Source organism: Neopelma chrysocephalum, unplaced genomic scaffold, assembly GCF_003984885.1.
Source record: "Neopelma chrysocephalum unplaced genomic scaffold, ASM398488v2 Primary Assembly neopelma1_23b, whole genome shotgun sequence".
Lineage (NCBI taxonomy): Eukaryota > Metazoa > Chordata > Aves > Passeriformes > Pipridae > Neopelma > Neopelma chrysocephalum.
In genome coordinates, this window is record NW_020897692.1 from 12593123 (window position 1) to 12610034 (window position 16912).

General features: G+C 35.7%; 1 protein-coding gene across 50 annotated transcripts in view; it reads right to left on the reverse strand.

The window, feature by feature from the left end:
• Positions 1–16912, reverse strand: part of RIMS1 (regulating synaptic membrane exocytosis 1) — a 323050-nt gene that overhangs the window by 65940 nt on the left and 240198 nt on the right. For 19 of the 50 annotated variants that reach the window (XM_027697399.1, XM_027697738.1, XM_027697391.1 and 16 more), the window contains 2 exons: positions 14320–14349; positions 5712–5824 (listed from right to left, as the gene is read on the reverse strand). The exons of 14 other annotated variants lie outside the window; for them this stretch is intronic. In XM_027697399.1, the coding sequence (XP_027553200.1) occupies positions 5712–5824; positions 14320–14349 (143 nt within the window). The remainder of the gene's footprint in view (positions 1–5711; positions 5825–14319; positions 14350–16912) is intronic. 17 more of the 50 variants (XM_027697558.1, XM_027697629.1, XM_027697614.1 and 14 more) reach the window with 1 other exon arrangement.

Here is a 16912-nt window from a genome sequence, read left to right on the forward strand (position 1 = left end):
ACTTAACTTTAAAACTGTGGCAAACATAAGCTTGAGTTTGTACAGATGAATGTATCAGGTCTCCTGTCCTCAAGTAAGGTTTACCTTCTCCTGCTCTAGTGCCTTTCATCAACTACTTTTGAGGTCTCCACAGCACACTTGGAAACCTCTTGGTAAAATATTTAAGATAAAATGAGGAAGTCAATAGGAGTAGAGAAAGGGAAGGAATAAAGATGATTTTAAGCACCAACTGTAAATATAGAAATCCGCAGAAGAAACAGAGATTATACAAATTAACTATCTCAGTGTCTTTTTCAGGTGTGTATTAGCACACTCCTTAGCAAAAACTTTTAGCAGTACCCTATGAGGACCTTGCACTGGTTGACTGAAAAAAAACAACTGCAGGAGAGAAAGCTCTGGTTTACTAAAGGTAAATTTTCAGCTTCAAATACTAAATGAAACTCTGCAGATGATTTCAGAATAGCTTGGAGCATGATAACTTTGAGCTCAATAATGGCCCATCTTCGCGAACGAAGATTTGGGGAAAGGTCTTTTACCTTTCCAGCCTGCGCAATGGATTTTTTAGGTGAGACACAGCCTGCGCTGAACTGAGCCCACCCTTTAATCCTAAGGTTCATCTGCCGGGGCCAAGCAAGCTTGGACAATGGCAGTGAGGTCCTCAGGACGTAGGTTTGTTTAGAGTGTCCTTCTCATAGATGGATGGCCTCACAGGGCTAACGACCTCCATCAGGCCAGGAGACCGGGGAATCGAACCCGTGGTCGCAGCAGTGAAAGTCCTGCACGCTAACCACTAGGCCACCAGGGGTCTCAACAGGCATTGACATGGAAACAGATGCAGCAGAACTCTGATTTAATAAAGTGGGTAACACAGAGGATTCAAGAACGTCTATATTCAAAAATATTTTCAACTACAGCAAGAATTTATGAGGAGGTTCTCTTTCCAAGTGACTTGGTGTGATTTGTCTGAATATAAATGACCAATGGGATTAAGGTGAGACTATGCCGACATGTTTATTCTGATCAGCTTTTGGAAATAGCTTGTAGAGTCTGTTAAACAGTTTTGTCGCTTGTTGTCCTTCAGATTGCAAAATAACCTCTCCAAAATGGACAAAAGCATACTAATTCTTACCAGGTCTATCTCATAATAAGTTGGCATCTTTTTCTTATAAAGTCCAAGAGAAAATTCAAAGCAAGAATAAAAGCTATGAAAACTTTTTACTTAAGCTAAACATAAACCTTCAGAGGATGGAAATCTGAATGGCTAACTGTTTCCAGTTTAAGTTAAACTGCCCCACTGCTGAGACAGCTTTGAGGTTTTATGAAGAATACCTAAAAAATTCCTAAAGAATCCTTCAAGTTACTCTAAAATGAGACATCCAAAAATATGAAAAACATCTGAACAAGTGGAATGATCTGGCTTTCCATTGAGCTAAACAGAATTGCAATCTGCAAAAGAAATCATTATCCCATTAAGTAATAAAATATATGTTGACTTCAGTGAAATAGGTATTTCACCCATCCTCTATATTTATCACATTAGGAGAGTTGCTGAAGTTTGCATTAACTTTGATAGAAATTACTAAAGATTAGGTCCGGGTTTTTAAACATTAATAGCAGCTAGTTTCAAATGCCCAAACTATCTGCACTCTCTGTGTCTGCATTACAAAGATAGAAGTCTATAAACAGCTGAAATTCAGTTCTTCCATTCACTTTACCACCTGCGGAGCTGTTGTTTCTTCTACAGCATCAAGAAGGAGAAAAATGGGTATGATGAACTGCAGATGTGTTAGCATCAATGGGAAGAGCATAGACATAAACCAAAAGAGGGCACTTCACAAATACTTTTACAGCTCCTTAACAACTAACAATGTTTGCAATTTTATTGATTATAAGGCACATTTTAGAAGTAATTTAATAGTCTATTATAATTAAATTATCTTCCATATTAATAAGTATTTATATTTCTACATTTATCTCCCAAAACAATGAAGAATGCAAGAGTTCACAGCTTCAAAAATTGAAGGAGTGTGCCCTCCTTTAACTACAAAAAAAGCCCCAGATAACTAACCTCTACAAACGTATACCTCATTATGTGCTTAAAATGAGGGAATTAAATGAGAAAATTAAATGCGCATTAAAATGAGGACATTAACATGAGGAAAGAGAAAACCAGATCAGATACATTAAGGCCTAGATTCAGCCAGAGGTTCATGCAACTCTTGAGATCACAGCTATCTTTTGAGGCACCTTACTCTAACAAGGAATTTTGTCAGAAAACACTGACTCATGTACAAATGACCTTGAGTTTTATTACTGCTCACATAAGGTTCCTCTGAATGCTGCCAGGGATCACAACCCAGCAGTGAGCACCTTGGTATGTTCAGGACTCATCACTGACTCCAACAGCATCTGTCTTAGGAGCAGCTCACGTAATGCTCGAGAGCCCACTAAGCATCAGTGATTCTAAATAACTATTCTTATAATTGTATCCAACTAAACTACTATGAACACTACTCAGCTTCCTAACAGGCAACAGTAAAAATGAGCAAGTCAAACTATGAGAAAACTCCAGTGAAGTCCATGAGTTGAATGAATGGACCTCACTGAATTTTGTGAAATCCAACCAGTACAGGAGTGACTGTTGTAACAATATGATATACAGCAAATATTTTTTCTTGAAGGTGGGTGAAGGGGGATCAAAAAAAGATACTCACCACATCAGTGTCCAAGAGCATTTTCTATACATAGCCCCAAGTGCCTTGCCCAGCATCCCATAAAACTTAACAGTCAACCTCCTGCCATTCCAAGTCTCCTATCCAGCTCTTCCTTGCAGATATTAAATTAAATCCACAGAGTGCCAGAAGACATATACAGATGTTGCAGAGCAGACATTTACCTATTCAAAATCCATTAATGGATGTTCAAACATAACTCGATGCATGCTTGGAAAACTATTGCTTGCTTACTGAGACTAGAAGACTGAGAAATTGAGTGAGAAAAATTACAAAAATGGAAGAAATGCACCAGAAATGGACTGAAAATTGCAAAGGCCGGGTTACAATACCTCTGGAAAAAACCTGCTTGTTTAAATACAACAGAAAACTTAAGGAATTATTTTGTATATGCATAATTAACTATTGCAAATGTGATCCAGTCCATACTGAGGGAAAATTTTTGAGAGGTTTAGAGACTTTTATATGTAAATAAAACAAGCATATTTGCAAATGCTAAAATAGTGGAAGAATCAAATCCATGTGAGCTGATTGCTCTGAAACAGAGAAGGGAATATTTTATCAATATGCAGCTCAGCATAATTTCTCTAATGAATATATTTATTTTCTGAAGCAATGGGCAAACACTGATACTTGGGAAAGAAAGAAGTGTTTCTGTTAAAAAGGAACAAACTCTGCTTGCAATGGGCATTTCTTTAATGGTCAGCTAATATTTATTTTTCCCTATACCACTTAACTTTTTTTTTTTAATTTAAAGTAAGTCTTCTTCTGCAGCTTTCAAAGACTTTTCACAGATTCTGGCAGAAGAAACTAGATATAGTCTTCAGTTCTTAGAAGTCTTAGTCATCAGCATTACCGCACCACCTTTCATTAGAGCTGTCTAACTCTTCATCTATCTAGGTTATTTTCTTGACTCTTTCAGCATTTTCTCAGGGTAGCATAAGTAGCATAAGGTAGCATAAGTAGCATAAGGTTTGCTTTGGTAACATTTTTAAAAGAATGACTATCACCATAGTGATATGAAGCAAATAGCTACATCACTGAAAATCATACAGAGTGTTAGAATGGGTTAATATAATTTCTTCGCAGCACTTGAAATTCATTCTAGTTTGGACCATCCTCTCTAGGACTGAAGCATTATCATGTAGAAAACACATGAAAAGTTAAAGATTTAAACTCCAGGGCAACTAATTTATTCTCCTTACTATTGTTTTAGCATTAAAAATAGTACCTGCCTGTCAGAACATCAGGTACTCCAAAAATATTTTTCTTATAAGAACTGACAGAGAATTTGCTTCCTCAAAGTTGTCCTCATACTCTTGGAAAAAAATTCTGAATAAAAGAATTTTCAGTGTTCTTTTTATTTAGTATTAATCCCGCTTTCAATTTTGATTTAACTTCCACACATACTTAAAAACATAAGAAGATACTAGAAAACTCAAGATTCTAAAGGATAAGAGAAAACTGTAACATTGAAGGTTGATGTTTTCCAACCAGTATTTAACCATACATTGGACCTACACTAACCAAGTAAGAAAAACATACCGGGGAGCAAAAATTATGCTTATGATAAATATTATAGACTTGGGATTAAAAAATATGTTTCATAATCTGAAATACACAAATTTCAATCAATGTATAAGACCATATAATCCAAATGAGAAAACTGGCCTTTGACTCTAAACAAACATCTCTGGTCAAATCCTGGTAAAAGTCCTCAGATTACATATCACCTTTCTCTCCTGCAAACTTTATCAACCCCAGTTTTACTGTTTTTTCTAACATGTTTATTGGTTGGGAAGTACTGCAGAGACAGTGCATCTCACCTTTTTGCCCTGAGTGGACTTCTTCTGAAGGTAACACAAACCATCAAATGAGCTGTTCTAATTATACAAATTCTTGCTTCTGATAAAGGATCTCATTGGAAGTTTCCATCCCAAATAGAGGTATTTTAATAGCACTCATTTCCCACAATTTGGCAATTGAGGACCTAAAGCCTTGTTTCTCTTGTTTCTCTTCCTTTTAAGGAAGTTTTGTGTTCACAATGAGGTGGTGCCAAAACAGAAACATCTGTACTACAGTTGTCTGCATATTTAACTGGAACACGTTCTTGAACCAAACTTTGAAATTCGTTACATATTACAAGTTAGATGCCCAATTTCCTATTTAACAATTCCAAAATAAATTTCTGATTTTGTTTCAGCTGAGTACCTTGCTTATCCACTATTTTAACCTGTGCCTCCAGCAGCATCCGGCTCCTCACAGTTTGATTCCTAAGCAGCAGAGCAGATGTGCAAGACATTTACAGCAATTTGCTTAGAAGCCTATACAGTTTAAATCTACAAGGTTATAGAATAATCATTTTAGCATTATCAAGAAAAAAAATCCTCTATATAACATCATTAACATAATTTTAAGTATACTTCATTATCAGAAAAAATCTTTATGCTTTTGTTACAAAAGGAGATCAAATTAATCAGTATGAGTTTCAAGAAAGGAAATACTTTATCTATGATATTATTAGGATGCAAAAAATTACAGAAATATGAGAACAACTGCATGAGATTGGATCTAATTCTGCCTAGCTCTTTACACATCAGACATCAGCAAGGGCCTAGAGTAGGGCCAACATACCATGATACTTTCATGGCCTACTTTTTCAGCCTCAAGGGATTTGCAGGCCAGGGCCTTCCTAAACTAGAGGTGATATGGCTTTGTTTAACAGCTGTTGAAGAATCTTTCTTCCCTGAATTGAGTTTGAAGTGTTTGTTATCTACACGTTCCTTTTAGGTGACATCAAGGACTAAGTTTAATGCACATCAGAGGGGGGCAAAAATGATGTTAAAAAGCTATTACCTGAAGACATTTCTGCCAGGCTTTAAAACACAGTGTTCTTGAAGGTTATATAATATTTTAAATAAACAGGTTTATGCCCTCAATTTTCAGGCCAAAGTATCATTCCATTACTACTGACTTTACCTTGGTATATTGCTCACGCTCATGTTCTTGGCTAGAACCAGACCCTGATGTCTGATTATAACGGTGCACTTTCATTTTCATCTGTCTCGTTCGCTCTTCCACTACTAAGCTTGCTGCAAAAACACACAATGAAGATCAATTAAGAATAGTGAAAAATTTTTGGAAAAAAACAAATGGTTTAACAACAATTTTAGCTTATTTCTATTTCCACAAAACAAAGAAATGTACAAACATGTAGAACAAGCAGGGTGTAAACACAGAACAAGGGAACACTAATGTCAAGAAATCAACCATTTCCATTGCGAGAGTCTTTACCTGAAAATGGGCAGACATCCCAATTCCTACATATAATCAAGCTGGTGCAACAAATATGAAAAGAGTGAAAGAATTTAGCTGATAGGCTGAATTATAAACCTGTTAAATATTCTGGATGCAGGGGACATAAATCCATGATCATCTAACAATGTATTTGCTTAAATGTATAAAATATTACAATGGCATTCTAAGCACTAATCCATTAAATAGGTATTAAAATTTATTTTTAAAGTAATTAACTCCTACTACTATCTTGAAACATAACTGCTTGCCATAGCTACAGACTATTTGAGAGGAATAATATCTTCATTCAACCAGTCATACCAAAAATACAGTATTTTTGTAGCTTTTTTTTAAAAACAAAAAGTCCTTTAAAATCACTACTTTGCTCTCAAAGGTTCACCTTTATTTCAAATAATTTATTTTTTCTTGTGTTTTAAATTTTCCTATAGCAGTGTTTTATTAAAAACAGAAATCTTACCTTAAACTTTCAAGAAACTGGGGGCCTATAAAGAGCATCTTCTTCAATTTGAACAAGTTAATTAATTAACTCAATGAATTAATTAATTGTCAATTAATATTGACTGTGCCTGCCACAGGTAGATGACCTTGCACTAACAGAGAGAGTAGTGCAAAAGCCTCTGGGCTAAGAATTCCTTAAAATAAGTTAACCTTTGTGGTAGTGAATAAATTTCAGAGGGAACTATGTATTCTTAAATTTGGAACACTGTAAATGCAAAGCAATACTGGAACTACTATACCATGAGAACTGGCACTTAACAGTTCTAGAACTAGACCCAAATATTCATCAGTAACTATTCTAAATCACGGGAGTACTCACTACATTCATTGTGGTTTAAGAGGTTTTAAGCTGGCATTTGTGGTCACATTTTTATTTGGGAAAACCTCCACAAAATCTTCTGCTTTTGGGTCAATCACGGATTTATATTACTCTCTCCAAAACAACTACTTTTAAAAGTCAAACAGCCACCCCCAGACAATGATGGGAGAGAGACAGCAATTTAAAAACTGCATGGAATCAACTTGCAATCACAAAACGCAGAGAATTTTAAAATAGTGGAAAACAAGTACTGTATCATGTTTGTTAAAGATCTGTATTTGGAATTAAGAGGTACTTAAGAGGTACTGAACTTCTCATATGTGGCTTTTATGCTGTTAGTTAACTGGCATTTTTTACACACCTATTTTTTTGTTTGAGCTTTGCAAGCACAAAGATACAAGGGTAAAAAAAAAGCAGTCAGCTCAGGATTGGATATTTTAAACTGTATGTTACTGCCCAAATCATGATTGTGTGCACATTTACAATCTGTAAATGTGGAAATAACAGAATATCTATGTGCTGGTTGGGTATGAAAGAATATACAGAGACATCATTGTGAAAAGTATGTTGCTTTCATGTCCTCCTTCCACATTTCTTATTTAAAAATAGGAAAATTAAATACATCAAATGACATTAAAATTCTGCTACAACTGCAAATTTAAGGCATGAAATAAAGCTATCATAATCCTCAATCTCCCACACGCAGAGTTTAATCTATCAAATTCTGCACATGCAGAATGTCACACTGGGCCCAGCAATTATTCCAGATGACTAATTATGTCAGTAAATGTGTACCTTAATTGCAATGAGTCCAGTTCCACCATCAGATATGCAGGCACAGCTCCAATTACTTCAATGGAAGTTGCATGGAGGTATCTGAAGGCAAAATTGAGCACTTTAGGTGAAATTTTTAAAGATGGCCTCTTATTTTAAGGACAGATATGAAAGGATTAAGATATATCAATTAGGGACTGGAGTAAAAAATTTGATATCTTAATCCTATCATACATGCATGAAATAGACTGAGGATATGAAATCAGAGGGAAAAATGAGACCCCTTTAAAAATTTAGCCCTATCTGTGTATGGTGCACAGATTAGAGTTACTCTGAAAAAAATCACTCTTTCATTGTGTGAATTTTAGGTGGTTTACCCTGTCAACTGTATGTTATACTAAACAATGTGTGTATGATATAACATTAGTCTGTATTAGTTATAATGCCTGAGAAAGAATATTCTATTATGTGATGAAATGCTGTTTCAGAGATTATTAATGAAGTCGAGATTGGGTAAATCAACTTTAATTCTGTAATTCTTGATTTTTGTTATGTTTAAATCCTCAATCTTAACACATTTGTGTTCTGGTTTTCATTGTTAGATATCATTATATAAAATAACATGAGAACAATTAATGGGGACTGTGAAGTAAATCTAAATTCTCTAATGGAGAAATTTGGGTTTGTGCATGGAGTAAAACGGAATTTAGCACCAATTGGCTGTTAATTTATTTCTAAGCATGCAATTGTATGAAACATTAAGTCTGCTATGGAAAATACAACTGTGCTCTTTCTAGCTTTGTTTACCAAGTACATCTGAGCATATGTTGTAGCTCAGTTCTGTGATGGACAATTTCATCTGCCTGACAAGTAGCCCAGTATAACCTTTACATATTAATCACAAGAAGCAGAAAAAAATCTAACACAGTAGCAAAAGCACAGTAGCAAAACTGTAACAACCATAGGTAACAACACCATATGATCACATTACTTTCTTGGAACACAGCTGGTTACCACAGGTAACAAAAACTTGACACAAAAAATACTTCAAGAACTTAACCTGCCTCTTAGAAAAATAGGATATACTTTCTTTTAGGGCATCAGTATTTACGGAGTGCTTTTCCTAGAGGTCTTTAGAGGTAAGACTACATAGTAATTTACAGGTCAAAGCACTGTAATCCTAAAACCTTTAAATTGTACAGTGGCCATAGAAATTACAAACATGGACATTTACCATAAGTGTCTCAAATTAATGGTGTAACTACAACTATTACAGTTTTGTCATCATCTTACTGTCTGGTGTCAGAAGTTATGCTGCAAAAAGCTATAACTCTGACCTTTTCAAGAGCTGATGATTCAGATGTGAGATCGATCAGTATAAGAAGTAATTGAAAAAAAAGAACTCATTGATCAGACCACTTAAATAAGGGGTCCGAGTTTATAGCCAAAGATTTTACTACTATTAAATCATGTGAAGGCCGTAAGACAATAATGTACATAAAGAATCAAGCCATGCAGGAGAGAGAAGACAGACATAGGAATGGAATCAACATGTTATATTTGAATTCCATTAATCTATTTATAAACCAGTCTGACTCCTGTAATCCCAGGTGTACTGGGTCTGACTGGGATGGAGGCAATTTGCTTCACAGCTGCCTGCGTGGTGCCAAGGGTTAGAGTTGCGACTAAGTGTTGATAACACACTGATGTTTTAGCAATTCCTGAGCAGGGCTTGCACAGCACCAAGGCCTACTCTATTTCTCATGCTGCAACCCACCTTACCGTCCGGGTTCCCCCCAGCCCCAAGTAGGCTGTGAGAGAAGACAGGTGGGACAGCTGACCCTAATTGACCAAAGGGACGTTCCATGTCATATAGCATCATCGTCAGCAAGAAAACTGAGGGTAATATAAAATACGCAAGTCCATAATACACTCCTTAAAAGAGGTAGGAAAAAAACTAAAGAAAATAGCTACAGATCTCATTTTCAGCCTACTATCTACCCTCAAAGAAAATGAGGACTAGCCAACAGTTGTTTTTTCTTAAAGGAGAGAGACACTTAATCTTTCTAACACTTTATCTGTTTACTAAGACTTTATGTACTAGTGATACTCCTTTTAATATGTGAGCACTATGGTAAGATTTATAGTTACATCTGAAGGCATTAACTAGTTGACAGCCCTCATTTTTATTCCTATCCTCAGAAAACTAGTATGGGCATGTTTCAACCCCTATCTGCTGTTTAACTGATAGAGAAGTTAGACCTGGCTAGAATCCTAACTGCTCGGAATACATGCCACCTTTTCAATTATGTACAAAATAACACAACAATAATAGTACAAAAACAATATACTCATCATGGCTAGGCTTCGCAAATGAAGATTTGGGAAGGGCTCTACCCACGTTTGTTACAAGCACGTTGGTAGCTAAAAAGGCCAATACAAGATAGACAAAAAACAATATACTATACTGATGTATTAAATGTAGTAGGGCAGATAACATTTTTCTTTTTTTTTAATAGAACTTTTGTAGACAGAAGGTAGCATATGGTACATTTCTGTTATCCACAGAATGTGAATCTAACAATTCAAAAAATGTGATTTTAAAAGAAATTAAATTTGCATTGGCATCAACAACAGACCAATTCTATGAAAATTAGTGAGAGCTACAAAAGCAGCACTAACAACAGCGACCAGTACAAAAAAAACTGAAGTAAGGTCTAAGGTCTAAGGTCTAAACTTCTCTATTTAAGGTTTGAAAGGGGGTCTAAACTCTATACTAATTACAAAATTTCTTAAATGTCATGATGCTATAAACACCCATCTATTAAGCTGATAGCATAATATATGAAAACTATGTGGGATCATTTAAATAAGGATTGTATACAGGCAGGAATAATGAACTAGCAAGAAACAGCAAAAACGCTATATCTTCCTTTCTAGCTCTAGTTTTTAATTCCTGACCTTTAACTGTTTAGGTATCCACCTCTTTCATATTACAACAATCATCAAAGAGACTACATTCTGCAGACTTTGGAAAACAGTGACTCTTGTCAATAAATAACATCTAAAAAGAACCCACTCATACACTTGACAAAAAAGGTTGGTAAAGTCAGATAAGTATTAACACATACGTTTAAAAAGTCAGGTGGTTAAACATAGGAACAGTTTTCCATCACTTGCAGTCATTAAGTGAAAATACCTTTCTAAAAGGACATTCTTGTTCAAACCCAAGCATGGGCTTAACATCAGAATGACTGGTTACACTATCTGGTCTGTGATTAAAACTGATAATCATACTTGTCTTTTCTAGACTACAGAAAACCTATGGATGCCTCAGCACTGGCTGTACCATTTTCTGTAATGGTGGAGTCTACAACAAACACAGAATTTTCTCTTGAGGCACGCCTTGTTTCTGTTGAAGATGATCAAGACAGAAAGAGGAGGTGTAGGTAAACAGTACAACTCGGGAAATCTCCAAGTCTTAACTGCACTATTAAATGTTTGAGTAAGCTACATAACAAGAAGAAATTTGCATCAAGATTTCAGATAGCTGTAACTCTTTCCAGAATATATCATACATCCTTTATGATGCAAACTTCAAAGGAAAAAGTCTAGAAGCGTAAAATGACAGAAGGAGTGCTTGCATAAGGAACCTACTGAGAAGTAAGTTGAAGTGAAAATTATATCATAAAGACTGGTTTCTGGGGCAAAACCAGCATGTTCTGGCAGGGGAACAGAGAATTGCACTTATCCCAGAAGCCAACAGAGGTCTGACCTATTCTTCAGTTTCAGTCCTCATAATCAGTAAAAAAGCTGAACAGTTACAAACAACTATGGCTATAATGCAGCCTAGAAGCACGTACACTTAGCCCTTCTACTCAGAAAAAGCCAAGAGCTTCATCTGTCTGTGCTACTTAGATGCTCTGTGGATGGGAATCAGGGGGAAAAAACTATCTGGTTTGAGGAACTGAGAAGTGGCAGCTGAAGAAAAAACTAGGCAGAACTTATGTCCATAACAAAGGCAGGGAAATAAAGCCGTGGTGTGATTTGGATGGGAGAATCCTCTAGTGTAGAGCTGGCTGTGTGGCACAGAAAAGAGAATTCACACTGGTGTTGGACCAGAATTATTTCAGAAATAATACAGAGTCTTCAGTATATTTCTGGTCATCCTTCAAGATGAGTTTTGCAATATGCAGGCACAAATTATTCTTGTGAGAGGTTTCACAGCTATAAAAATTCAGAGCAAAGTCTACCATGAAATTGAAAAAGCACACAAAATTTTGGAATCATGAGCAGATAAATGTTTTGAAACATAAGGTTAGTAACACTGAAAAATCAATTTGTTGCTAAGATAAAGAACTTGTTATGGCTTCTTTGCATAAACAACTTTGAAGAGTACTTCGTGTCAACGTACAGATATTAAGGGAGATGGCTCTGAAGCCTGCTCTGCAGCCCTGGTCCCTCTACCTGACTAGAGCTGCTGTGGCTCCTTTAAGCTTGTGTGCATGGATTTCCTTTCTATGGGAGCTGATACTGCTCTGGACCTCCTCCCAGTCAGAATTAAGGCACGACCAAAGCACATAGTCAGACTTCCAAGCTGGGAAATGAGTTTGGATCTCCCAGTACACACAGAGGCACGGTGGCCATCTTGAGTTTCAGAACTGACTCCAGAAGGAAGATAAGCCAAAATAAAAACCTGAACTGGCTGATGCAACATTCAGTTCTTCCTCAAAGATTTTCAAGGATGATCCACACAGAAGCTTCCATTTAAAATGAAACAACACGAAAACAAACATATATCTCTTAAAATTTGGAAAAAAAAGTAGACCACTGGTTTTGACAGCAAACCTAGTCAGCATTTTCATAATCTGATGAAGACTTTCAACCTTTCCCATTGATAACACAGGACAGATGCTTGATTGCTTTGTTGCAGATTTATCTGATCAGTGTTGTTCACATCTGTAGTATATGCTTTCCCTCATATTTCTGTCTCTTCCCACATAATATCCTGTAACTCCCCCATCCTCATTTCCCATTCACCTACTGTCTATTCTTTTAACCTCTTATCAGAAGTGACACTGGGCTACTAGTATAAGTCAGCTCAATTTAAGATGTTCATGGTCCCTCAGAACTGCCAGCACTCCACCTCTTCCCTCTCCTCTTCTTTTGCCCAGCTCTTTTCTGCCTCTAGGTTGCATCTGCAATCCTTGAACCAGAGGAATCTGCATGCAAATATGCCACCACCTTCTATACACGCCCAAATCTTGGGCCAGATCCATCCAAATCTTGTGGAAACAAGTTTTTTTACAAACCTGTTACAGGCAGTCTAGTTTGTCTGCATAAAGTCCATTGTTTTAAACAAAACACCATCCACTGCAGCCCAAATCACAGGACAAGGTTTGTGAACTTGAAAGAGGCATAATCAACAAACAGGTAAGATTGATTTGTACTGTTCTGTTTGAGAAAAATACAAATATTGAAGAAAGCAAAAATGACAGAAATAATTTGTAAAAACAGCCACTCTTAGCACTTTCTTATGACATTTCATAGTATATTCCTAAACCTGCAAAAACAACTTGTGATTGCTAATGCCTAAATTAACTACTATTTCTTTTTCATCTTTTTTTTTAGCATTATTGTGAAAACATATTCGTGTATGCTTGGCATCGGGGTTGGAATTTATAGCTAGTGGAGCAGCTGCTGTATTTTTACCTAAGCATTCACCCTTTCAGAAAGTAAAGAAGTTGAAGGAAATTCTTTGATTCAAGTTCAACTCACGGTTTGGCTTTGACCCACCAAAGCCTGTATTCAGATCAGAATTTCCTAAGATGTGCGGGACTCAGGAATAAAGGTTAGAAAAGGTTAATCCGCATTATTAATGTTTGTGCAGCATAGTATTTTGCTTTTTAAATTAAAAGGTTGGGAGTTTTTTTCACTTTTTTTCTCTCCAAACTTCATTTGGATTTTGATATAAATTCTACTTTCAGCTAGAAGTAAAAAAAATAGGACATCTCTGCAATGTGGCCTTTAGAGGCATGACAGACTACACTTTGCATTTCATGGGACAGCCTTAGATACCTGTTGTTTGATCCACTGGTATCAGCACAGACATTGATAGGAGGTCAAATTCATAGGAGGTGAGCACTGTATGTCTGCCCCTAGAAATGTGTCCTACATCAGGATTTACTTTCTGAGCGTCATGGGATTGACATGCAAATAGAACACAGCTCAGAATCTCTCTACACACAAAGGATAGTTTCCGTCATTGTCACCTCCAACTGTTCCTAGATGCACACCTACAAAACATTCTTCACAGATATCAAGGGCCATGGCTGCATCATTAGAGGCAGACACTGTGCTGAAGAACAGTTGAGGAAAAATCTTAATTCTTTGTGTGAACTTTAACTCAATCAAGTACCTTCTGAGCCATGTAAAATATCATAACTACTCCTGTTAAATCCAGTATATTGCATTTCAATAGGAACATGAAAAATCACAAGAGAAACCATTTTCAGATTTTAAAGAGGGGTATCAGATAGCATAGAGATATTTGAGAAAGAACTTTTTCACATGCCAAACACTGTTAACTAAATATTACATACTGACATGACGCATATTGAGGGAAAAGCCAGTATCAACAGTCGCCAAACATTTGTAAAAAATTACATAAATATTTACCTTTTGTGGGAGAGTTAAAAGTCTCTTGCTCTTCAATGAATTAAATGCACGGAATGATGGAAACAGAAAAAGAAATCAGCAAATTTAAAGTTAGATAACGAAATGTGTTACATGTGACAATGGCACGTACAGTAGGTAGTACTCCAGCATATGTAAAAGTAATGTAGAAAATTAAAATGATAAACCATGACAAATAATAAAGCCTATGACTTTTTCTTTAAAATTAAGAGGAACAATGAAGTTACAGAGAACCAGATTGTGGAGTCTTTAAGTATTCTGCTAGAGCAGTACCATCATACCCAAATTTAAGAATGACATAAAAATCTTAAAATTGCTTTAAGTATCATTGTCCCTGAACTACACAGTACTATTTTCAATTCTGAAGCCTTTTCTGCGATAATGTTACAAATTTATTTTCTATTAACTGAAATCTATAATACTCAATAACCACTGGACTACTGAAAATCAGTTTTTCAGGCAAACATACAAGATTATGAGGCTTGTACTTATTTGCAATAGTTAGCAGTGCTAAAAAAAATACTTTCCAAAGTGAGTAAAGATTCCACAAGCTGCCTCAAAATATGAAGTGCCACCTAATAATTTAAAAATAAAACCAGATATATGAAGACAAAACAAACAACACTGAAAGTCTGAAATCTAAAACTGAGGTGACTTTTCCTTTTTCTTGTATTGATAGATCAGAAAAAAGATTTTAACTGAAAGGGTTTGATCTTTTACCTTTATCCCAACCATACTCTCACTGCAATGACATTTCAATGATCAAGTACATATAAACGGAACAGTTTTTACTAGCAACTCATTTTTTGGGTTTTTTTAGGATCTTAAGTTGGTTAAATATAAAAAGATACTTGCAACTCAATGTACTATTTGACAACATGCTGATTTTCTGTGCAAAGTTATGATTCTTATTCGTTAAAAAGGAAATAGAGGGCATCAAAACATACCTTTGTGACATGACTACCATTGTACATATATTACACATATGAAATTTATACGTGTAATCCCCATTCAGTACCAGCAGAATGTTCATGTAGTTTTTCCTCATGTAACAACAGCAGCACACATGCATACATGCACTTCACCCTGTATACAATCTATGTACAAAGCTTGTGCAGCCTTTTCCAGCATAAGCCAAGATACAGCAATACCTAATGCTGGACGCACTTCTGCCTTTCTCAGTGTCACTCCATAAGGCCTATTGCCACTGGAAACACACACAACCACCCTACTTCAGTTATGTTTGCAGATGTTCTTTACGTTTAAAAAGACTGTTAATTATCACAAACCTTACTCTCATTATAGGACTTCTGAAATAGGAAACTACATTGTTGAAGCTATGAAAAAGAAACCATGCTGTGAAGACCCAAATAGAAGCAGATAGAGGGAGAAAGACCTGTTTTGTAAGAATTAGCCCTGAAAGACTGTTTCTATACTACAATCGTATTTATATTGTGGGTCCATAAATTTCAATAGTACACAGTATTTTTTTGTTATTTACTTGCTAGATTTCCTACTATAATCCCTAGTATTATCTACTACAGGTAAAAAGAAGTGAAGGAAAATGTTCCAGATCTTCAGGGTGTATTAATTTTCTTGATCAATACAATGATTAACCATTATACGAAAGTGCAGAGACCCACCCTCAAATCTATTCAAGCAAGAATTCCTATGATGTTTGATAGCTGCAATGACAGAGGACAGACTGAGTAAAGATCATAGAGGTGTGCTTTAAAAAAAGTATAATTTAAACACAATGCAACTACATTACAAAGTTGTTTTAGAAACAGCTGAAAAACAAAGTCAACCCAGAATCCCCACCCCTCTTAACAATTTGCACAGTTCCACTCAAACATGATGCAAATAAAAAACCAGTGAAGCAAATCTCTTACAGCTCAGCACAGAATGACATATTGAGAATACATCATTGTCCTTACCACAGCTTAGAATTTCACTGCTTTAGTTACTGAGCCAAAACATCTTCATAGCATTAGGTCCTTTTATAAAATTATCAGTTAACAAAAAAAAAAAAAATCAAAACCACTTCTTCAGTAACATAAGATAGGACAATGACTTTTAAATTGTGATGTCTTGAAAACACACACAGACTCATCTATACAAGACTACCTTCCAATATGAAAGCATCTCAAGACTTTTAGATACAATAACATCCCAATGTCTTGGACTCTAAGAAATACTGTTGACAGGGTTGTAAAGGAAAGAAATACAACTATGACTTCCTCGAATACTACTGTAAGTAAAATAAAAATCATATTGCCTAAAAATTACAGAAGCCTACAATCATAACTGCAACCACTTTAAAATGTCTGTGCACGCTGGAGTTGTTAAAAATATTTAGTTAGAATTGTCTCAAATGAAAATAACTATGCCCCTCCTCTATTCCAAAGCTACATAAAGCTGCTCTCCCTTTTAAAACATAATCACCAAGAAGTCTTTTCCTTTTTTGCCAGTGTGCATAATAGTGCTCTTTTGAGGTTTTAGTCCTTAAACTGTATTTTTCTCTACATTTTTTTCCTCTGTTCCTGATCAGCAGTACCAACCCTATTTCCGTAAT